At 43.3% G+C, this 23,364-nt stretch overlaps 3 protein-coding genes across 3 annotated transcripts; 2 read left to right on the top strand and 1 right to left on the bottom strand.

Moving 5' to 3' along the window:
- Positions 1–2,478: 2,478 nt before the first annotated feature.
- On the top strand, positions 2,479–7,330 carry LOC124665738 (non-specific lipid transfer protein GPI-anchored 9-like). The gene is made up of 3 exons (XM_047203127.1): positions 2,479–2,797; positions 5,754–5,789; positions 7,230–7,330. Exons 1-3 carry the CDS (start codon positions 2,479–2,481, stop codon positions 7,328–7,330), a joined length of 456 nt encoding a protein of 151 aa, XP_047059083.1.
- An 8,426-nt stretch (positions 7,331–15,756) lies between these two features.
- LOC124684690 (non-specific lipid transfer protein GPI-anchored 9-like) lies at positions 15,757–18,589 on the top strand. The gene is made up of 3 exons (XM_047218958.1): positions 15,757–16,191; positions 17,126–17,152; positions 18,267–18,589. Exons 1-3 carry the CDS (start codon positions 15,867–15,869, stop codon positions 18,350–18,352), a joined length of 438 nt encoding a protein of 145 aa, XP_047074914.1. The 5' UTR covers positions 15,757–15,866; the 3' UTR covers positions 18,353–18,589.
- Positions 18,590–20,921: 2,332 nt separating this feature from the next.
- LOC124665727 (BTB/POZ and MATH domain-containing protein 2-like) lies at positions 20,922–21,986 on the bottom strand. Its single transcript, XM_047203116.1, has 2 exons — positions 21,221–21,986; positions 20,922–21,181 (listed from the first exon to the last, which is right to left on the bottom strand). The coding sequence occupies exons 1-2, from the start codon at positions 21,984–21,986 to the stop codon at positions 20,922–20,924; spliced, it is 1,026 nt and encodes a 341-aa protein (XP_047059072.1).
- Positions 21,987–23,364: the final 1,378 nt, after the last annotated feature.

The raw sequence follows: 23,364 nt of genomic DNA, 5'->3' as shown, positions 1-23,364 counted from the left end.
TGAAAAAAACAATTCGGGCTGAGACCGAAACCCATACTCAGCCTGTATTTGTAGGGGCCGACGGAGCGAACCGAACGCAGCCCAAACACAATCCCTAGTTTGCGCGCGAGGGAAGTTTCAGCTCCTCCCAACCGCCGTCGCCGCTGATCTGCACGCCCTTACCTTCCTTTGCGTCGCCGTCGTCCGATTTCTCCACGATGAGTCTCGAATCGACCCAGCCGGCCGCCGTTGCTAGCTCGCAGGCGCCGCCACCCTCTCCCGCGGTCGCCGGAGCTTCCGCTGCTCCACCAACCACCGCGGCGACCCTTGCGACCCCTGCGGAGATAGCTACCACGGTCTCGTCGACGAGCGTGGTGAAGCAGCGGCGCGCGAGAACGCACGTGGTCCCGCAATCCGGTGCCGCGGCGGCCATCGGTGATGTCCCGGCGGTGACAACGAAGCAGGAGGCATCCCGTGCCAGACCGAAGAATTCGGCGCCCAAAAGGATGAAAGTGAAGGTGACGACGAGCCGTGGCGCCCCGTCTCCGTTCCCCTCCCCGCCAACGCCGCCGCCACTGGAAGCCACCGCTAACGTCGCCCAGGACGTGCTCGACGACGGGTCAACAAGGTACACATCAACTCTTCCTCGGTTTTTCATTGCGAGTAGATATTGAGGCCGCGTTCTGTTAGGAACGAGAACACATCGTACATGGAGATGTTGGACGAGGTGAACATTAACCCACTCCCTCCGTTCGACGCTGGGATGGGCGGAGATGAGGACGACGGCAGGGACGAAGGGGAAGAAGATGAAGGGGACGATGGTGTGGTCGAGGTGGAGGCCGATGGAAATAGGAAGAAGAGGCGGGCGAACAACTACACGGAAATTGAAGACGCCACCTTGTGCCGAGCTTGGGCCGCCGTGGGGATGGATGCAGTCTCCGGCACCGATCAAACAGGGAAGCGTTACTGGCAACACATCGAGGATAAATTCCATAAACTGATGCCGTGCGTTCGCCATCATATCGATCGCACGTACCGATCCCTCCAAGGCCGTTGGGACGCAATCAAACCGGCCTGCAGCCGGTGGGCAGCAGCAATGGACCAAGTGGTGTCCAATCCTCCTAGTGGTGTAACTGTGGACGAATATGTGAGTGCATATTTGGTTTGTACAATTGTAGTTTCGCTTTAGTGACATATTGACGATTTGTTGTTTGGTTTTGCAAATGTAGGACCGCATTACGATGCGAGGTACAGAGACATGGCCGTCAGCAAGGGCAAGAGCTTCACCATGCGTCATTGGTTTGATGTGCTTCAACACCTCCCCAAGTTGCAATTGAGGGATGAAGAAGTAGCACCCAAGAAAGCTGCAATGGTTGCGCTCGACGACATCGAGGACGAGAAGAAGGGCCGGAACGCTGACAAGCCGGACGGGAACAAGAAGGCCAAGGAGAGGCTCAAGCTCGAGGAGGAGGCTGCATTGTTGAGGGACAAGTTTGATCAAATGATGAAGTCCAAGGAGGTGATAGCGGCTAAGACTTTGGAGACCAAGCTTGTCATCATCGAGAGGAAGAAGGAGGTGAGCATTGCCAAGGTTGAAGCCAACCGAGAAGAAGCAAGGAACAAGGCCAAGTTGGAGGAGATGAGGATCAATGTGAAGAAGGCTAAAACAATGAAATAACTAAAGAGCAACAACTGGAGTGGTGGAAGGAGGCCTCGGCGGAGATCACATCAAGATGAAGACTAGCTCGTGAAAAGGCAACTGGTGGTGGTTCCGTGACTCCTAGAGGTGGTGGCGATGATGGTCATGGTGGGCCAACCTCGGTTTGATGCCGGCGGTGAGAGGAGATGGTTAACTATGAACTATTTGCTATGATTGTGTCATTTGATGTCTGCACTATGAAGTATGCATGAATTGTTTGCATTTGACTGTGTCATTTGTTTGATCATATGCAAAGTCTTCGATAAACCATGTTTTTACGAATTCGAAAGCCGCTGGCGCAGAACAATTTTACAGTTTGGTTTACGAACTCTGTTCTGCGCCAGCCATTTTACGACGAATACACGAGTTCGGTGAACTGAACTCCACTTTTTCAGTTCGCGTTTTTACGGGCTCTGCTAGAGATGCTCTTACATCAGAAGCTAATGGTGTCATGCAAAGTAGTACTAGTAGAATATGTAAATGAATTATAAACTTTCTTGTTCTTGGATCTCTCCACCAGGAACGCATGCAAAACAAATGCTCGTTTTTTTTGTAAAATTACATGGATTTCAGTTTATAAATTACTCAACATGAACTTTGCAGTCAAATTTAAAATTGGACGGAACTCGAAAAGTAAAAGTTGGGAACTGCGCGTGTATGCCGCTGATGAATGTTCACGGGAAACACGCGCTGACGCTCAGCTTATAAAAGCACACCACAACCAAGGAAGAAAGGAAGAGCCCGAGAGTCCACGCTCACGAAATCAACACCAGCTTTGTCTGAAGAAAGCGGAGGGACAAATGGCGATGCGGGCGGTCGTTGTGCTGCTGGCGGCGGCCGTGAGCCTGTTCGCGGCGGGCGCGTTGGCGCAGACGACGGAGCCGCCGTCGTGCACGTTGAAGCTGGTGGGGTGCGCGGCGTACATGAACGGGACGGACGCGGAGACGCCGCCGGACACCTGCTGCGGCCCGCTCAGGGACGCCGTGCAGAACGAGCGGACGTGCCTCTGCGCGCTCTACGTGTCGCCGGCGATCTTCGCGGCCTACAACATCAACGTCACCGACGCGGTCCGCCTCCCCAAGCGCTGCGGCATCAGCGAGGACGTCACCAGCTGCCCCAGTAATTATTCAACTCGCTCCTTCCGCACTTCCTTCTCTTCTTGTTCTTCCTTGGCATGCAAACAACAAAAACAATTTTTCTGTTCCTCTAGTCTAGCAGATGTGGTTTTTATTCATTCTCCCACATCCGATTTACGACGATTAGAGCTGTTCATTTAAGCATTCTTACCCATAAAAAGTCCATTTCTTTTGGGTCAAATTTCATGGTAAATTTGTGTAAGCAAGAATAAACATGATGTGGTCTAGGCAGTACCACAGGGAGGTGTGACAACACGCATAGCCGAAAACACAAAGCGATGAGTAAGTTGGGTGTGTACCTCGCGTGTCATACTGAGAAAAGTTTCATCCCAAAACTTAAGAGGCTAACATGAGCAAGAAGTGAAAGACCAACCTCAACAATATGACGTTGTGTTCTTTCAGCTGCCCCATTTCGCTGATGCGCATGGAGACATGACACAAGATGAGAGATTCCCTATGTTTGGTAGAGGAAGTCGAGTTTGACATACTGTTGAGGTTTGACAAAAGAAGAAGGGATGAAACTCTATAAACACGTGGTTATCATATGTGAAACGATGAACAAAGAGAAGGTTTTTAGATGAGTTAGGGACATACAAAACATTGCGAAGACAAAAAAATTTGAGCATGGTTACGAACTATTGATTGAATGATATGGGAAATAGTTATACCTTATCCATTGGTAGTATTAACCTTGTCGTAGCCCTTGTATGTGTCCCGCATCGTCAGATTATCGAGCTCTCACCGTAAGCTGCATTGATCGCTTTGTCACCATAACCATCATCGTCTTCATAGCGGGACCAACAATCCTTGGCATAGTGGCCTTCTTTGTTGCAAATCTGACAAGTGACGTTAGCCCATGGAGTAGTGCAGCGTCGACCACGGCCACGTCCTCAACCTCCTCCAGGAGGTCCACGGCCACCACAACTGCCTTGATAATTTCGGCGATCATCATAGCGACCATCTCTACGCTCATCCTGGCGGTCACCCCGGTCACCACACGGCTTGCCAGGGTTGTAGGAATTGTTGTTGGAGTAGTAATGTGGCCGACGCCGGTAGGAAGCAACATTGGCTGATGTCTCAAACTCGTCGGGCGGCGATGCGTTCAACATCTCTTGGCGCTAATCATATGCATGCTGGTGGGAGTAGAGCATGCTCAGCAAGATCGGCGTGGTGGAAACACTGAGAGGAGCCACCAGCGAATTGTAGCCGCCTCGAAGCCCTAGAAGAACATAGGAGACAAGCTGCCGATCGTAGGATGACCAGCCAAGACAAGCTCATCGGTGAACCCCTGCATCTTCGTAAGAAACTCGCCCGGTGGTCATCTGGAGCTTCTTGGCGTTTACTAGGGCCATAAGGAGATTGGAGACGCGGGCCTCTGTGATGCAAAAATGTCTTCGATTGCTTGCCAAACCCCAGCCGTGTGCTCAATCCGATGGGGAAATGTGGTAGAATTTCGAGGGGGGCGAGTAGATAGGATAGGACAATTTGGTCCTGTGCGCGCCAGACTGCGTATGCCGGATTTGGAACCAGTTGCACCTGGGCATCAGCGGTTTTCTCTGCCGGTGTAGGAGGCAGCTCTTGTGGCGGAGCAGCATCAGAGCCATCGAGAAGGCCGACGAGTTGTGCTCCATGGATTGTGGGAAGCACCTGAGAATGCCAGATGAGAAAGTTCTTTTGCGTTAATTTGTCGGACAGCGGTGTCCCGAGATTGATCTGGGGAAGGAGAGTGCTTGAAGACGACATGGCGGACAAGTGTGGCGATGAGGGCGGCGATGGTTGCCGATGATCTGCGATGAGCAGTGAGGATGGATATGCGTCAAGGCGATCAGGTAGATGCGGGGGAAGAGCCGACTTGCGATACCATGTAAAAATTTACGAAACAGGGTATTTCAGGGTTCTACTCAGATGCCTTACCGAGCCCCTTGATCACGTATGTATGGAAGGTGATATGCATCACCCAAGCGTACAAGTATAGGACTCGGGCACTGTGTATGAGACTATCAGGTTTTTTCGATCAAGGAGCATAGCCCCAACCTCTACATCCAAAGGATGCATACAGCTTTCTTCTTTATTAAATTATTCGCAATGCCTTACAAGGGGAATACAAAGATCAACTCGAAGCCTCCTTCCTAGCGACAACTCGCTATACCTACGATGAAGGGGAGACCATGAACAAGGCCACACTCCCTGACGGTACACCAACACACATCATCCAAAAAGAAAAACCCTGAGGGTGTTCCATTGCACACGTTGCAGAGTTCGCAACCGCCATCTATCTCGAACCCATCTCCAAGCGAGATCCACAAATTGACCGTGCCAGGCCTGCCGTTGATGTCACCATAACACCAAACAGCCCCACCATCCTACCCGCGTCCAGCAGTCCTCGCTCGTCTTCGATACCCCGCAGCTCCACGCCGCTGAGAATCATCGACGACCACGTGGTAGATGAACACCACTCCACCAAAAACCACCTCCATCCAGCCGCTGCTCCAAAAGCGATGCCCCAAGAGGTAGCACGACGCAGAGAGCGCCGTCATCGTCCGATCCTGGCTGGATCTAGGGTTAGTCTATTAGATTGTGTTGGTTTAATATACCACATTTATTAGATGAATGATTCGCCTCCGGTTGGCCCTGGATCTTTGAATATGGCCATTTTGTACCTTTGTCATGATTTTGCCATGATGTTTACATTTTCATTCGAAAAGTATCTTGTTTGACCTCAACAAATAGAGCCATGAAATTTGGCAGTCTGCAATTTGCTTACGATTTTATTGGTGTGCATTTTTCCACTTCCACTACAACCTTTGCGTAGTGCCCATGTTGTACTTAGCCAGCTGTCCTTTTATTCATTTGCTTTGACGGAATCTGGCATCTTCTTGCTCATAATTTCAATTTATATCTTACTTTGATTTCCTAACCGTTGCATTTTTAATTTACAGGCGACTCCCCGTCGACGTCTCCTCTAGGTAATAGATGCTTTTTACGCTTTCTAACTAGTACCATGTAAGAGTAAAGTAGCCATTTGCTTTGCTACTTAATTGCGTCATTTGGCCCTATGGAAATTCTTGCCTGGTTAAAAAAATAATCTTGCACTATTAAATTTTAGTTGACTCCATGGTGGAAAATTGGTGTAAAACATGCTTGTTAGTTAAGTTCTAGAAAGAAATTGCGTTGTTTGGTTACCCGATAATAGTGAGATGTCAAATCTGTTTTGTTTCATGAGCATGCATATATAGGACTTGGACATGGGCTATCACACATTGTAACTGTATTGGAGAGAAGTTAGGACTATTTCATTTCCCTGCTTGTTCTATTATTGTAAATTTTCAACATGGCCATTCTTTGACTACCATAAATTGTTTAGTATGCCCAAATTGGCCAATAAGTGAAAACATACAAACATACTCTAGACATGCCTCAGTTTTCCTTGTCAGACATGTAGTACTGTAGTGGACATGATCACAGAGGTTGATGTGGACAACAGTGTAGCACTTACATTTGCAAATTAGATAATTGTGTGTATATCAAATTTCTTATGGAGTAGAACTTAGTTTAGGTTGTTCTGTATGTATTTAAGGCTGTAAACCAACCAACGCCATCATTGAACAAGTCCCAGCAATGTTTCATGGGAACAACGTGAATACTATCATAAAGTGTTTAGTACGGCAAAATTGGCCAATAAGCGAAAACATACAAACATACTCTAGACATGGCTCAGTTTTCCTTGTCAGACATGTAATAGACATGGTCCCAAGGGTTGACACGGACAATAGTGTAGCACTTATATTTGCAAATTAAATAATTGTGTGTATATCAAATTTCTTATGGAGTAGAACTTAGTTTAGGTTGTTCTGTATTTAAGGCTGTAAACTAACCAACAACGGCCATCATTGAATAAGGCCCCAACAATGTTTCATGGGAACAATGTGAATGCTATTACAAGCGTGTTGGCATGCCTTGCGGAGTGATGTTTCTAATGTTCACATTTTTTTCATTTTCTCCTGGCACTTGGCTTGCGGAGTGGTGTTTCTAATGTCCACACTATTTTTATTATGCCCTAACACTTGGCTTGCGGAGTGATGTTTCAATGTTCACACTTTTTCATTTTGCATGAAGTAGCTATTTTGCTAAAGATTCATACCAGTTCTCCACCCCCACAATTGTTTTTCCCATGTAAAAGTACCAAGTTTACGGTTTTGCTAAGTTGTTGGCATGGTCTGCACACTTATCGATTGCCATAAAGATGTTTTCTTATTTTGATCATGAAATTCAGTTTCTACCTGAAAACTCAACTGATGCATTGTTCTTCAAGTAGGAATCAGCCCTTGTTTGAACCATGTCCATGCTTTGAAGTTCAAACAGGAAAAAAAACTCAATGATTTGTGACCTCACAAATATCTTCCTGTTGATTGCAGGTTCTCCGTCAACTGGCAAAAATGCTGGTCACCGCACTGTCTCAGCCAGTTTCGCGGGGTTCATGAGCTTATTCCTTGTCCTGTGGTCTGCATTGGCATAGAAACTTCATTATGATAGAGATATTTTTTTGACCTTATCCTATGGTAGATGATTGGTAGCTATGAGGTTTCTGGACTCTTGGTGAAGTTATTGTTGTGTATTTTATCAACATTTGTTTTGTTGTGTGTTGATGTTGTCAGTCATTAGACTCGTTGTGAATAAGAATCTTGGCATCGTAATTTGACCTCGGATAATCGAAGTAGAGTGGGTATGGTGTGGAACATATATTGGTGTCCCATACTACTGTTATTCCTTGCAAATATAAGGAGGAGGCCACTCTTAGAATTGATGGAAATGCGATAAGTCAATGAACCTCACCAAGTACTCCCTTTGTTCGGGATTATAAGACCCAAGAGCTTTTTTTAACAGTTAGGAATAAGGTTTGTCTGATTTATTGTCCCCTCTCCCCTAATGCATATCATCTTTTTCTTTCCTTTCTCTCATGCATGTGAGTGCAGTAATTGATGAGGTGGGTTATGTAATTTCTTGGTCGGTCTCACATGCATGAGAAGTGCATGCAGTAATTGATGAGGTGAGTTATGGACTTTTTTGGTCTCACATGCATGAGGCTAGCCATAGTGCTAGTATCATAGCTAGTATCATGCATCCTAGCTCCACCAAAAATGCTGATGTGGCAGATAATTATGGATGAGAGAAGGGATTAGAGTATCATAGGTAGATACTGTATCATAGCGCACATCACGAGAAAAGTTAGTATCAAATAAATCTTGTACACGAATTTATATTGGGATTCTACAAATCAATTAATATAGCAAAACTATGATACAAATATATGATACTATGCATTATGGATCTAGTATCATACAAAAGTATTATATACATGATACTACTATATGATACTACCCACTATGGCCAGCCGAGAGAAGAGAGAGAAAACTGGACATGCATTAGGGGAGAGGACAATAAATGAGATAGACCTTTATTCCTAACAGTTTAAAAAAACTCTCGGGCCGTATAATCCCGGACAGAGGGAGTACTTGGTGAGATTCATTGATTTATCGCATTTTCGTCAATTCTAAGAGTGGCATCCTCCTTGTATTTGCAAGGAATAAAAATAGTATGGAACACTAAAATAAGTTCCACAACATGTGAGACTATTGGTGCATGCACTAATTGATGAGGTGAGTTATGGACTTTCTTGATCTTACCAATTTGTTTCTCATGCCTTATAATACGAAGCAGAGATACTATAATTTAAACCCACATGGGCACCCATATAAAAAAGCCTACATCGTTGCCTAGGGTGTTTGTAGTCACCTCTAGGTGGCGGCAGAGAGATGGTTGGGCGTGGTTGTGCTAAGGCCTTGTTTGGATAGCAAATTTTGGAAGAACTAGTTCTCTATAATCTCAGATAACCATGTAACAAACAGAATGCAACAACTAAAACACAAATAAGTAAGACCGAGTTTCCATAAAACCAGGAAAGCGCGTATTTGGAAAAACAATTATAAGTCGTTTTTGTGAAAACACGACTAGGCAAAACCAGAGCAGCACCTTGGATGCTGACTGCGCAGTAGCCTGGCCATCTACCTCCGGTGACGACCTAACCACCTTCTCGTACAAACCCATCAAAGTCTAGGTCACCGAGCTAGGCCGAGTCCTAGACAACCTGGGCAGTGGCGGCGCACTCATTGCCAAAAAAGGTCAGGCTGCTCCTCCAGGCTCATGACGCCATGCTTGTTGGCTGCCCCTGGACCGCTGCCAGTAGCCACACCACTGACGGTAGCTCGGACATGCTCAGCCACGAGCCCACGACAATGTAGAGTACGAGATTGGGAGATTCGATGACTGCCCTCACAGTGAGTAGAAGTCTATTCAAACTTTCAGAGGAAGCATGGTGGTATAATTCTCCGCCTCAACTCCGTGGCATCAGCGTGTGGCCACGCACGGAGCACCTTCGACGGCAACAACCATTGCTGGCGACTGCTCGGGCGCCCTAGCATGCACTGATGCACCGCCTGTAGGCCCTTGTGCTGCATTCTCATATGTCATGTCTTGCACTCCACATCGTTAACCGTCCACACACTATACTGTGAAAATGCGAGCATCGCGTGTCTTCATTCATTAAAAGAGAAATAGAGTTGAGATGAGACAAGAACGAGCCTCGGATCATAGATGATCTGGCTCAAGGTCACCTCCACACACACACTCATGGCTACGTGATTTCTCTCACATTTCTACTCTATCAGCTCTACCACCCCACATCTTAGCTGTCCCCCATTGTGCAAATTCTTCTTTGATTCACCGACATAGTTCCAAAGGCATGGGCACGACTTTATCGAAGGTGCGAGCGTTCCTCTTGAGCCACAGCTCCCTAGAAACCAGAATGACCAGGGAGTTCAGCTCCCTCCGTTGTTTCAAAGGCGTCGCACCAGAGAGGGGTCTGCACATCAGCGATCGCTAGAGGAGTGAAAATGTGCTTTATGCCTGGAGTCACCCAAACAAGTTTTTTCTTGAACGCACTCCAACCAAAAAAAAACTAATTAAAACTAGTTTCTCTGAAGATGGAGGGGCTTTATCCTGCTATAGGAGCCGGCTGTTTGCCCGTGGCGCATGTTATCAGTCGTGGTTGGGGAAGACTGCTGGTTTATTCCCAAATTTTGGAGGGGCTAAAACACAAATGATAGTGGGCAGTTCTACAACAGTACTGCAGGTTGATTTCCGATTTCACTTTATACAACGGTCTTGCCAAAAACGTCTTACCAAAGTGAATGAAAGATGTAAAAAGAAGAAAGTTAGAACTAGAATTATTTTCATAAGTGCATTGTTCAGTGTGCTATTGCAAGCATGGAAAGGGATGTAATAGAGGTTGGCTCAATGAGTTTCCTTAGTTAGTTCTCCAATTTTTTTTGAGAGAAAGTAGCACTTTATTGATTAGCTAACATCATTACAGAGTTCAGCCCGGATAAGCTCCGGGATTACACTAGCAGAACACTTACAAACCAAAGGCTCAGCAGATCGAGCCAAAGTGTGTGCTACAACATTGAAATTACGACTAGAAAACTTAACCGAACAGGACTCAAAGTCCGTCATTAAGCTTTTGATATCCCCAACCACAATGCCAGTCAACGAACGATCTTGGGCAGAAGATGATATGCGCTGGACCAAGGATAGACAATCGGAAACTATGATGACCTTCTGAATCTCCAATTATGGTTTATGATACCAATCATTATTTTGGCAAGTCTATTAGGAGTATTATTTTGTCTTCAAGGTAGTCTATTCTTTTTAAACTAAAATACCTGTAGTGAAACACTCGTTTAATCTTCTAGACATTAATGGCAATATATTGTTTCCATTTCTACATCTATGGTTATTTGTCATCAAAAGTACATGTCTTGCATGTGTGATTCCTAGCATAACACAATTTTTTAGATTCTTTATAGTGATATCATCATAAAGTTTTGCTTCATTTTCTGCAGATGAAAAGGAAAAAAACTAGAAATTGTGTCAGTATTCATCTCTGTTGATCCTGAAAGAGATATTGTCGATTATGTCAAAGGTATGTAAGTTCTATCTTGGACGATGGCTCATTGTGCTACATTAATTAGCTTATTATTTTGTTGCATGCATTAGAATTTGTCTATCATTATTTTTTATTTTCATAAACATACTTTGTCATATCTTGAGATTGCTGGATCACTTGTGTTGTTTTCAGTTATGATGTCTAACATTGGCACTTGTCTGTTTGCCAGATTGTCATGAAGATCTAATAGGACTAACTGGTACCTCTGAGGAGATAAGGAAGGTTGCTCCTGCTTACTGAGTTTACTATATGAAGACATAAGAGGAGGGTTCTGAACTACCTTTTTGACCATTCCATTGTCATGTGTGTAAACTTTTTTCTTATTTTTTTTTTGGTTATTTTGGTTCCTTCCTGTGATTTTTGATGGTATCTCTGGTTTGCAATTGGTAGGCACTAACCAATCATTAAAAGTAGAAATATAATTTTACTGTATGCGAAAGATGAAAAACCTTCATTAGAGGGAACAATTATGTTATTCTTGATTGTGACAATTATTGAGCTAAAACACCTGATTTACGAACATGTTGTGTTCGACTGGAGTTGGTCTGGCGTACAACATGCTATTTTTTTCTATTCCTTAGACTAGCCACAATGGGAGTATGATAGGTAGTATGATGCATTGTATATATGTTGTCAAAAATCTAATGTGGCACAACAATTAAAGAGGAGAGATGTGAGAGTATTATCATAGGTAGATACAATATCATAACATGAAAACTAGATAACTTGATGACCAATGAATCATGTATACAAATTTGCAGTGAGATTCTACAAAATATTAAATATGATAAAACTATGATACTACCTTATTCTATTATGTGTTTGAGCAAGAACAATAGAAGAGATAGCTGGCTATAGGATAGTGTCATGTCAGCTGCAGCTGGCTCTTGCATGTGGCCTTTCACAATGCATCATTTTTAGCACGTTATCATATGTAACTATGCATGTTAAGAAACAACTACCTCAATGCATCGTTTCTTAGTGTTGTATATAAATTTAATAAATTTTGGCTCATACATGAATGTGATTGGCGTATTTTTCCTATGACCACATGCAAGTGTTGTATCTTAGCTAAGATACAACGACCATCTTTTTCATCATTAATTATGGTGCCACATCACCACTTTACCTATGATACCGTGCTAAGAGACAAACATTGGAGAAGGCCTGAGAGCCCACTCACCTTACTTTTTCATGTCTCCCTCCTCCACTTATGGAAAAATGACATGTAGGTAGGCTATAAGCCTATTATTGTACAATCTCTTATAGGGGTGGTATCATAAACTAGTATTATATGCTGATACTAGATATGATAGTACTTTTCATTGTAATTAGTCTTAGAGCAAGTTTAATAGTATAACCAGCTGCTGGCTACAAGCAAGATGACATATCATCTATAGCTAACATATAGGTAGCATGTATAATATTTGGCTCTTGCATTAGAGCCTACTTACCTTTTCTCTCTTCTTCGCTCCCCTCCAACTAAGTACAATATAAATATTATATTTAAATCTTTGTAGCCCGCTAACTAGATCTTATTGACAAAGCCAGCTGGCATTAATTAATGAGCCCAAGCCAAACAGGTCAAGCAGGCAATATTTGTTGGGTGCAGCCCATGTGGCATCTATTGCTCTGTTGTGATAACTTGTTGTTATAAGTGATGAGTATGAGCTGCCCAGCTACACCCGTGGATCCTGTCGCTGTCTCCATTAGGGTTTAGCTGTTCATGTTCTTCTTTTGTAGCCAACTGCCATGAGATTTAACTATGGCACTGACTGTAGTTCAATTTGAACATACAAGTTCAGAAGTCTATAATCATTGGTAGTACTAGTGAATGCATACTGGCATACTGCAACGTGTTTACCATAAAATTAGTATATGAAGGTCTGTCCATCATGAAATTCGGGTAGTCACAGATGTCTTGGAGAAATACATATAAAGAGTTACCACCAACAATATGTATACCCAGGGCCGGGCCTAGGAAATCAGGGGCCCGGTGCGAAACAAAAATACCGGACCCTTTTATCAAAACAAGCTATAACAAAATACGCAAAATAATGTGCGAGTGTCCGGATCAGGTTGTACCATATGCTACACTGGTGACGGTGGTATGTGACATAACTGAAGAACGCTGACAGCGAGTGCCTTCATCCTCGTGACATAGGTCAGCCCTAACAAAATTTTGTAAAAGAATTAGATAGTGGATAGGTGATTATCTGTGGATTTTCCTTTTCTCACAGAAAGTTGCCAGGAATTAATGTTCCAGCAAAAAAGATAGATGAGAAGTTCAGTACAAGATTATTGTGCCCTCTTATCTGATCATGCAAATTATAAAAGCATAATTTGCAATGGAAATTTGTTAATTAAGTACAAAAATAAATGGTGGATAGTGTAGAAGAAATTTTCATGCATTAAGCAAGCATGGAAGAACATAAGTTACTGATCTGTTTGGATTGCTCATTTGGGTATTTGCGAGGGGTTAAAGCAATTCCAACAGTGTAGGCAGCTGCTGGCTACAAGCCAAGTGCCATGTCATCTATAGCTAACTGAGAGCCAACATATACAATAGTGAGCTATAAAAGTGTAGTACTTTTACAATACATGGTCCACCTTTTAGTCTCACATACTGCCTAGGAGCACGTGCTAGAGCTGGCTATAAGATAAGAGCCCACTCCTCTTCTCTCTTCTAATCTCTCTCCTTCAACTAAGCAAGTTTATAATATTTTATCTCTTATAGCCAGCTGACTGTGCCTTATTGTACTTGCTCTAGTGGGAGATAAAATTTACAGTAACGTCCTACTACTTGCATGCAGAAAGGAGTACTAGCAAGTTGTACTCAAGCAATGATTTCTCCATTTATGGTTTAGATACGGAGTAGTAGATACTACTTGCATGCAGAAAGGAGGGGCGATCGAGGCATCGTTTATTAATGCTCGCATGCAGCTGCCGCGCATGAACAGTGGTGAGAATTGGGATTAACCTCTAGGGCCTTTTCTTCCCTTATTTTTTCCAATTATTGCTTGATAACTCTTTTCGCTCATAGCCCATATATATATGCTGTGCATGCTGCGATGGGGCCCTCAAATTTTTGGGGCCCAGTGCCACCGCACTGGTTGCACTGCCTCAGAACCGGGCCTGTGTATACCAAGAAGTAGCAATTAGCTTGGAGCTTGGCAGGCCAGTCACTGACTTTTTATGTTTATCTACTTTCAGGTACTTGCTGAACCTGAAAATGGAGATTGTTAAATTCTTTGAGAAGAACTATGATGAGGATACTCTTGCTCAAGGCATCATTAAGGAAATCCGAGAGCACAAGAGCGGCTGAAACCCTGCGCTTCATTTTGACCGGACACTATATATTTAACTATTCCCAAATAAGAAGACCTCAATGATGCTATTAATTGGCTAGCTACTGTTAGAGGCCTCTAGTTAGCAGATTTTGGCTCTACGACGAGAATTGAAACAACTTCCTCACATTCTGAGTGTGTGTGTTTTAGAAAATCATTTGCTTGCGAAACGCCTGGTGTTTATAATTATCATGGCATCTAATTTTCGTTTGGGCGAAGAGTCATTATGATGTTTTATGGACAATTCTGCCACTTTGTACTTGGGCCTAACCTTGAATTTTCCTTTTCTCGATGATTGCTCAGTAACATTTGTAGTCAAATACTCTGTTCAAATGTTCACATGGACTCTAGAAGCAGGCACGTTGTCGCATGTGCCATGCAGGCGTGTGAGAGAAACAACCGTCTCGATCGGAACCGTCTGCTAGGCTATTTTTCTCGAGCTGGTCAGAGGTTCGCTACTAGACTTGGTCACAAGTTTGAACTGACACATACTTTTTCTGTTTTTCATGCTGGAAGTGTTCTCCCGGGCGTACGTACATCACTGGTGTTGAGTCGTAGTGTCATGAGAAGGGTCTTGTGATTGTGATTTTTTAATCAGAACTCCCCATCTAAGAATATATGTCTTTTCCTATAAAAAAAAATAGTCATCTCAACTTATTCTAGATGCGAAAGTAGCTATAACTAAATTGTGTCTAGATACATATATACCTAGATGAAACATGAACATCATTTTTTGAACCGAGGTAGTAGTAGAATATGCAAATAAATTACTCTCTAATTTATATTACTACCTCTGTCTATTTTTAGATGTCCAAAATTATCTAAATTTAAATGTCTAGACACTCTTTAGTGCATAGATACATCCGAATTTAGACGAACCTTCCGATATCTATTAACGGACGGAGGGAGTACTTGTTATATAAGAGCAAGTACAATAGAGTACAGTCAGTTGGCTATAAGATATTAAATAATATATCTTAGATGAGTTGGAGGAGAGAGAAGGGGAGAGAGAAGAGAGGTGAGCTACTATGCAATAGCCAGTTCTTGCACGTGCTCCTAGGCACTTTGTGAGAGTGAAAGGTGGGCCATGTGTTAGTAAGTAGTTCATTCTTATAGCCAACTATTATACATGTTAACTATATGGTGACTACAAATGACATGGCATCTTGTTATAGCTAACAGTTGGCTATACTATTGGAATTGCTCTAACAAAAATATGTTTACATGCATCCACGGTTAATATATTCTTATCCCTCGATTTCTCCACCATGAACTCATGCAAAACAAATGTTTGTTATTCTCAAATTACATGGATTTCAGTTAAAAAATTACTCTACATGAATTTTCGGTCAACATATAAAATATGATGGCCAGGGTACACCACACGTGTCGGAAGCCTGGGGCTGGAGTAGGCCGTCAAAAGTTCAAGTTTGATTTTTTTTTTTTGTCGCTTGCCATTTCTCGGAACTCGAAAAGTAAAAGTTGGGAACTACGCATATACTGCCGCTGATGAATGTTCACGGGAAACACGCGCTGACGCTCCGTTTATAAAAGCACACCAGAAGCCAAGGAAGAAAGGAAGAGCCAAGAGTCCACGCTCACGAAAAAAAGACCAACTTTTTCTGAAGAAAGCGGAGAGACAAATGGCGATGCAGGCGGTCGTGGTGCTGCTGGCGGCGGCGGCGGCCGTGGCCCTGCTCGCGGCGGGCGCCTCGGCGCAGACGACGGAGCCGCCGGCTTGCGCGTCGAAGCTGGTGGGGTGTGCGGCGTCCATGAACGGGACGGACGCGGAGACGCCGCCGGACACCTGCTGCGGCCCGCTCAGGGAGACCGTCAAGAACGAGCGCGTGTGCCTCTGCGCCCTCTACGCCGATCCGGCGATCTTCAAGGCCTTCAACATCAACCTCACCGACGCGCTCCGCCTCTCCAAGCGCTGCGGCATCAGCGACGACGTCAGCAGCTGCCCCAGTAATTATTCAGCTCGCCTCTCCCGCTACCCTGCACTTCCATATCTTCTCGTTCTTATTTACCTTGCAAAAAAATATTTTTCTGTTCCCATCTGTTCTATAGCAGATGTGTTCTTGATTCATTCTCCCACACCCGATTTATGACGATTAGAGCTGTTCATTTACGCATTCCTAACCATAAAAAATCCATTTGTTTTGTGTCAAATTTCCTGGTAAATCTGTGTAATCATGATTTGGGCAAGTGGGAAGTACTACAGGGAGGTGTGACAGATGGTAGCTGTACCGCTGGATTGCGTACTTAAGTTTCGCGTCTGCTACCTTGTTCTGGTTGGCGTATAGAAGTTAGTCTTAGCATTACTGTCACCATCAAATGGCACTAGTAGAGAACAAAAGCAATTCTAGATGTGGATCTTGGACCAGCTGGCAATTGCGAAAAAAATTAAGAGGTTGGAGGCATAGAGGATCACAGTTGCCTTGAGCTTCCCCAGTCGGTCCTTTCATCAGCTTAGTTTAATCCAGTGGTTCATGGGTGTTAGTCTGTCAGATTATGTTGGTTTAATATATTACCATAGTAGACTTTGTTAGATGAATGATTTGCCTGCTTAGTCTTAGATGTATGATTGTGACCATTTGTACTTTTGTAATGATGTTTACAAGTTGATTTGGAAAATATCTTGTTTGACCTCACGAAACAGAGCCCATTAATACTGGCATTCTGCAATTTTACTTACACCTTTTTCGGTGTGGTTGTTTCCACTCCCACTGCGAAGTGCTGAAGTGCATGGCATTCCCATGTTCAACCTTGCGAACCACAGTATTGCACATGTTGTACTTATCCTGTTTCTCACTGGCTTTTGTAGTAGGCATTTTCTTCAGATAATTTCAATTAGTTTCTTTCTGCGATTTGCTAATCACCTTGCACTTTCAATTTACAGGCAACTCTCCGTCGTCTTCTCCTCCAGGTAACAGAGGCTTCTTATGCTTTCTAAATAGTAGCATTCTCGAGTAAAGTAGCCATTTGCTTTGCTCCTTTGTTGTCTGAACTGTGCCATTTTGCCAACTGAAAATTCTTGTCTGGTTAAGGAATAATCTTTACTATCGAATTTTATTGAATCCACAGTACTCCATGGTGGCAATTTGATGCAAGTAATGCTTGTTATTTTGTTCTAAAAAGAAATTGTGTTGTTCTGTTATCTGATGTAGTAGATTTGAACAGAAAGACATCAATATGTTTGTGTTTTTTTAAGCTTAATCTGTTTGTGTGTGATGAGCATAGGACTTGGAGTACTTTTGAGACACTGTAACTGCAGTACTAGAGAAGTGTTAAGACTAGTTCAGAGATAATATATGATACACCCCCCACTTGTTCTAAATATATTTCGCAAATTTGCAAGATGGTCTGTTGTTTGACTACCACAAAGAGTGAAACACACTCAAATTGGCCAATAAGTGAACACACAAACAAACACTAGACATGCCTCAGTTTTCCTTTTGTTAGACATGTACTAGTAGACATGGTCCCAGGGGTGGTGTGGACAACTGTGTAGCATTTCCATTTTCAAGTTAGATAATTATTTGTGTATGTCAAATTGTTTAGGAGTAGAATTTAATTTAGGTTTGCTCTGTATTTAAGTCTGCAAGATGTTTCACGGGAATTGTGTGAATGTTATTACAAATGTGTTGCCATGCCTTGCGGAGTGATGTTTCTGATGTTCACACTTTTTTCATTTTCTCCTGAAACTTGGCTTGTGCAGCGATGTTTCTATTGTTCACACTATTTTTCATTTTCTCCTGACACTTAGCTATGTCGCTAAAGTTTCATATCGATGGCCCCACGATTTTAACGTTTTGCTAAACTCTTAGCATGGTCTGCACTCTTATGGATGTTCATAAGGGAGATTTTCTTTTTTTGATCATGGACTTCAGTTTAAGCGACTAGCTCAAAACACAATTGAAACTTGATCTTCAAGTAGGCATTAAACCTTGTTTGAACCGCACCTATGCTTTGAAGTTTGAACAAAAGAAAGGAAAAATCAATGATTTGTGACTTGACAAGCATGTTCCTCTTGATTGCAGGCAAGAATGCTGGTCACCGTACTGTCTCGGGCAGTTTCACGGGGTTGATGAGCCTGTTCCTGGTTCTGTGGTCTGCATTGGCATAAGAATTTGGCATGTTAGAGATGGGTTTTCACCTTATCCTATCGTAGATGATTGACTGCTATGATGTTATTCCTGTGTATTTCATCCGCATTTGTTTTGCTGTGTATTGATGTTGTCAGTCGGTAGACTTCCTGTGAATAAGAATCTCGGCACTCTAGTCAGACTGGGATAATCAAAGCAGCGTGGGCATGTTTTGAAACATATTTCAGGTTCACCATTTTATTCCTTTTTCTTGCAAATGCGGAGTAGGCTCACGCCTTCAATTGATGGATGTGATAAATTTATGAATGTCACCAAGTACTAAACGAGGTACTCCCTATTACCCACATTACTTGTCACGGATTTAGACAATATAAGCCAGGTGGGTGCACGAGTTATTTACCTACTATACTGCGCACGAGTTATTTACCTACTATACTGCACGAAACAAGCGTTTGCCTCCTTTTGTAAATAAAGCTACATGGTTGAATCGATACAAAATAATATCTTACAAAACAGATAAAAAAATAAAACCCAACTAGGCACACCCACTAGCAAACCTTGAAAAAAAAATCTGGGGAGAGTGGCGGGGATGACACGAATATCCAAATCAACTAAAATCAACAAGCAAAGTTTGTAGCATTTTTAGAAATAGATATTTAGATTGTTCCTGTCCACAAAATACATTTCTAACACCAATATATTGCATAAGCTACCCTGAAACAAAAGAACCATATACTACTTTGCCAGGGATTTACACTTAGGCCAATATAGTTAATCAGCTCTTGGTATATTTAGTGAAAAGGAGAAGAACATCATCATAGGTGTATCCCCCCTCCATGTTTACTAGCAAGCTAATGGCGAGAAACTCATCCTCCATCTTATTACGCAACCTTGTCTTGATAATATTCAAAATAGAAATGTGCGATCAAGTCTTATCGTAGAAACAAGAAGAGTCACAAGTGATCTATCAGGTTGTAGATAGATTATTTCCCAATCTTAACGAGGCAGCGGCAATGGTATATGAGTGTTGACACTTTTTTCATCTCGTTATCATTGGAACCATCCACAAAAAAATGTTTGAGTTGCTGCTCCACGCCATAAATTTCTTGTTGACTGAAATCAGTCCGATAATGTTTCTTCACCATTTGAAAAATATGGCCAGCCTTGAAAATTTGTATTTATTTGTAGGAATCAAGGTAGCACTAGTGTACAGAAGATCCATTAAACGGAATTCTAATTCGTGCAGCTGAGGATCAAGTGTGGCACAAAATATTTCCACTCGAAGATAATTCTCTTTGGTAAAACAATCAGGTTGGCGACGATCCCAACCACCACGGAGAATGTAAGTTTCCTGCAAATCTGAAATATCAATGAAATGGTTTACACAAAATTCAACAACTTGGTCAAAAAGGGATTTTGAACCATCACCAGGATCTCATCTCAGCAAGGCAAGCCTTTAATTTGTTGAGAAGACTGGACACGTGAAATTTACTATGTTTTGTGACTTTTTTGAAAGCTTGGCCAATATCTTCTATAATGTCCAATATTTTTTCCATTATTCTTAAGACAAGTATGAACTCAAAAGAGAAAAATTAGTTGAAAGCGCTATCTATATCTGCACGAATTGAGAACACTAGACACATGGCATTTACAATGTAAAATGACACAATATTTTGGGAACGCCAAATCAAATGAAAACATGCTAGAATTTGTAGCATTTTCAGAAACTTATATATTTAAATTGGTCGTGTACATAAAATACATTTCCAACATCGATATATTGCATAAGCTAAGCTACCCCAAAAGAAAACCAGATGCTACTTTACCATGGATTTTCACTTATCATATAGAGCCATTAGACCCATGTAGTTAATCAGCTATTGGTCTCTTTTGCGCCTGTGAAAAGGAGAACATCATCATAGGTGCGTTTTTTCCTCTGTGTTTACTAGCAAACAGTTGGCGAGAAACTCATGCTCCTTGCGCAACCTTGCCTCGGTAATGTTTAAAGTAGAAAATGTGTGATCAAGTCTTGTCGCAGAAACAAGAGTCAAAAGCAATCAGAATAGTTGCAGAGTATGTATGATGTTTGTAACAATTCTGGGTGCTTTTGTTAGTGCAAAACAGCAGCACCAAGAGAATGGTGCTGGCGTGCTGCAAAGTGCACACTTCCTTCAAGTTCTTTCAGATTCTCCGTGGGGTTAAATTATTTAAGTAAGCCGTATGAACTATATTATATGAATAGTTTATGTTCTGCCGTAATACCCGGCTAAGTGTTCATACTGATACTGTAATATATTCAAGCAAATAGGAAATATATATATAAACTGAAGAATAGGGGCAGCACAAACCGTAGAGATTAACATTCTAGAATTTAGAGTGCAAATATACAACCATGTACGAATTGATACCATTTTGTTAATTAGAAGGAATTACGCCTTGAAGTAGATATCATATAATAAAAGTAGCATCACAAAGCTTACACATAAGCATTAAAATATCACTGTAGTACATAAAAGTTGAAGTGCAACTCGATATCAGCACTCCTGCTAACTAATTAAGCATATTACTATCACTTGTGCTCTCAGCAGACTACAAGTCACTACGGGACACCTTCTCCAGTATCTCCTTCATGAGCAGAGGACATGTTGTCACCAAATGCTTGAAACCATCGGTCTCCATGACAGCTCGTAGCACCTTCCGTGAAGCCATAAACTCAAGGCAAGCTTCTTTGACATCCTTACAGTGATGTTGCTCTGCTAACACCAACGTGGTCGCAACCGTTTCTACATCTATGCTCTCACAGAGTTTGCCTTCACAGATCACCCTCAGCTTCTCCACTCCATATCGATCTGCGGCAACTAACAAGTGCTGCAAACTTGCAGATTTGCCTTCTTTGAATCGCTCATCGTCTAGCATGGAATCTGTGTATGTGAAGTGGAGAAGCGCCTCGAAGATTTGTGGCTCAATGTCGTCAATCTTGATACAGTTTGTGGCCTTCTCCTTCATCGGCCCAAAAAGCTCCGCCTTGAAAACCGGAGACCGTGCGGCCAACAAGCATCTGTGGGCACGGAAAAGCTGGCCACAAACGCTGAATGTCACATCTGCTCCTTCTGTATCCTTCCACATCTGCAGAAGATGGTCTGCCAGATTCGGCTGTGTAACCGCATCAGTGCGATGTTCTTTCGTCACAGTGAGAACGCACCGTATGATCAAGTTCCCACTGTTGGCATGGGACAACGATTTCAGCTTCGATTTCTCGACGAATCGAGGATAACCCCAATCGTAGGTTGGCGAAGAAATAATACGCTCTATGGCACCGAGGTCGGTTACCTTTACTTTGCCCTCTTTCTCCAGCATGTTCAGGGTGAACTTGGTTCTCACAGCCTTCGCCTGGCTGACGCAATATAAGAAGGCCGATGCATTGCCGTCGCAGTCATCCCTCACTCCATCTGGGTAGAACCTGATAGACCAATCGTAGCCAGCAACGCTGAATGTGCCTGAGTAAACGAACTTGCCGACGCCCATGCCGTCGAGCTGAAGGTAATTGGTTACCTCGAAATCGTGCGTCGCGGTGAAGCTCTCCGTGATGCATCTCGACGACGTCTTGGGTAGGTTATGGACATGGTTAGCTGCAGAAGTGGAGTTGTTGGCCATATCAAAGAGAGGCCGGTGCAGGCTTCAGATAGAGCTAGACTTCGTATATACTACTTATACAGCTTTTCTTAGCGAGTCAAGTTAACGCTCGGGCGCATGCACCCATTGGAACTTGGAAATCGTTTAGTTTCCCGGTGAGCAGGGCAATAACTCAGAATGCTTACCGTCGTTTTAACTCGTCGCTGTGGGAACACAAATGAGACTACTCAGACTGCTCATAGTGGGGGTAACATAGGTGGTAACATCACACATCTCAAGGCATTTTGGTGACATGGCATGACAATAAAAGAAAAAAAAGAGTGGGGTGGTAACTAGCTATGTTACCATAACATCACACATACAAAAGCAATATGAGTCTACAACATAATTAGTGACACATTGCATGAAACCGCATCTAAGTTACTACTCACTATGAAGGTAGTAACTTAGACTAATAACATAACAATATTACTAGACTAAGTTACTCTCCACTATGAGCAGCCTCATAGTGGGAGTAACTTAGGTGGTAACATCACACATTCCAAGACATTTTGGTGACATGGCATGCCATTAAATGAAGAAAGAGAGTGAGGTGGTAACTAGCTATGTTACCATAACATCACACTTTTCAAGACAAAATGAGTCTACAACATAATAAATATAAGTTTTCACATATGTTACTCTCCACTATGAAGGTAGTAACATAGAGTAGTAACATGTATATGTTACTACTCTATGTTACTCTCCACTATGACTAGTCTGAAGTTCAATAGATTGAACGAATTTCTCTCCATGTTGCACATGCATCATTCAGTTACTCATTAGGCTAGTCAAACTCCCGAACTCCTAGGGTGTGTTTGGTAGACTGGGTCAACTCAGAAATTATCATCTCAACCGAGATTTTGAGTGAAACATGTGTTTGTTAGCCCGGGCCAACTCATCTCAGCTATGCCCACTTCATACAGAAAAGCCTCCTCAGCTAGACCCGGTTGTGAAGCTCAAATTGAGCTTCACAACCCAGCCTGGGCGTGCTCATACCGCAAAAATTTCCACGCGCCTGTCTCGCGCACCCCGAACCCTCACCCGCACACTTTTCTCTGCTCATTCTTTTCTTCATCCCCAAAGACACGGACGCCTCCTCCTTCTCAGCCCCGAGCACCGCGCCCCCAGGCCCCGAAGAATGCGCCGCCACCAGGGACGAGGCGCGCCGCCACCAGGGACGACTCGCGTGGCCGCCAGGGACAAGTCGTGCCGCGGCCAGGCCGTCTCCCGCCGCGGCCATGCCGTCCTCCCGTCGCGTCCAGAGCGCCCCCGCTACGCTCCGACAACTAAGCCGCCAGGCCCCGAAGACCGCGCCGCCGGCAGGCCGTCTCCCGCCGCCGCCAGGTGATACGTCTCC

This window comes from Lolium rigidum, chromosome 1 (genome assembly GCF_022539505.1).
Source record: "Lolium rigidum isolate FL_2022 chromosome 1, APGP_CSIRO_Lrig_0.1, whole genome shotgun sequence".
In the NCBI taxonomy this organism is placed as follows: Eukaryota; Viridiplantae; Streptophyta; class Magnoliopsida; order Poales; family Poaceae; genus Lolium; species Lolium rigidum.
This window is presented reverse-complemented; position numbering and strand designations above follow the sequence as displayed.

What these genes read in the sequence shown, in the direction of transcription:
- LOC124665738 (XM_047203127.1), top strand. Translation starts at nt 2,479, where the DNA reads ATGGCGATGCGGGCGGTCGTTGTGCTGCTGGCGGCGGCCGTGAGCCTG. An exon ending in GGACGTCACCAGCTGCCCCA is followed by an intron (nt 2,798 to 5,753) that starts GTAATTATTCAA and finishes TTTAATTTACAG; the next exon opens with GCGACTCCCCGTCGACGTCT. An exon ending in GTCTCCTCTAGGTAATAGAT is followed by an intron (nt 5,790 to 7,229) that starts GCTTTTTACGCT and finishes TGTTGATTGCAG; the next exon opens with GTTCTCCGTCAACTGGCAAA.
- LOC124684690 (XM_047218958.1), top strand. Translation starts at nt 15,867, where the DNA reads ATGGCGATGCAGGCGGTCGTGGTGCTGCTGGCGGCGGCGGCGGCCGTG. An exon ending in CGACGTCAGCAGCTGCCCCA is followed by an intron (nt 16,192 to 17,125) that starts GTAATTATTCAG and finishes TTCAATTTACAG; the next exon opens with GCAACTCTCCGTCGTCTTCT. An exon ending in TCCGTCGTCTTCTCCTCCAG is followed by an intron (nt 17,153 to 18,266) that starts GTAACAGAGGCT and finishes TCTTGATTGCAG; the next exon opens with GCAAGAATGCTGGTCACCGT.
- LOC124665727 (XM_047203116.1), bottom strand. Translation starts at nt 21,986, where the DNA reads ATGGCCAACAACTCCACTTCTGCAGCTAACCATGTCCATAACCTACCC. An exon ending in CGATGAGCGATTCAAAGAAG is followed by an intron (nt 21,182 to 21,220) that starts GCAAATCTGCAA and finishes TAGTTGCCGCAG; the next exon opens with ATCGATATGGAGTGGAGAAG.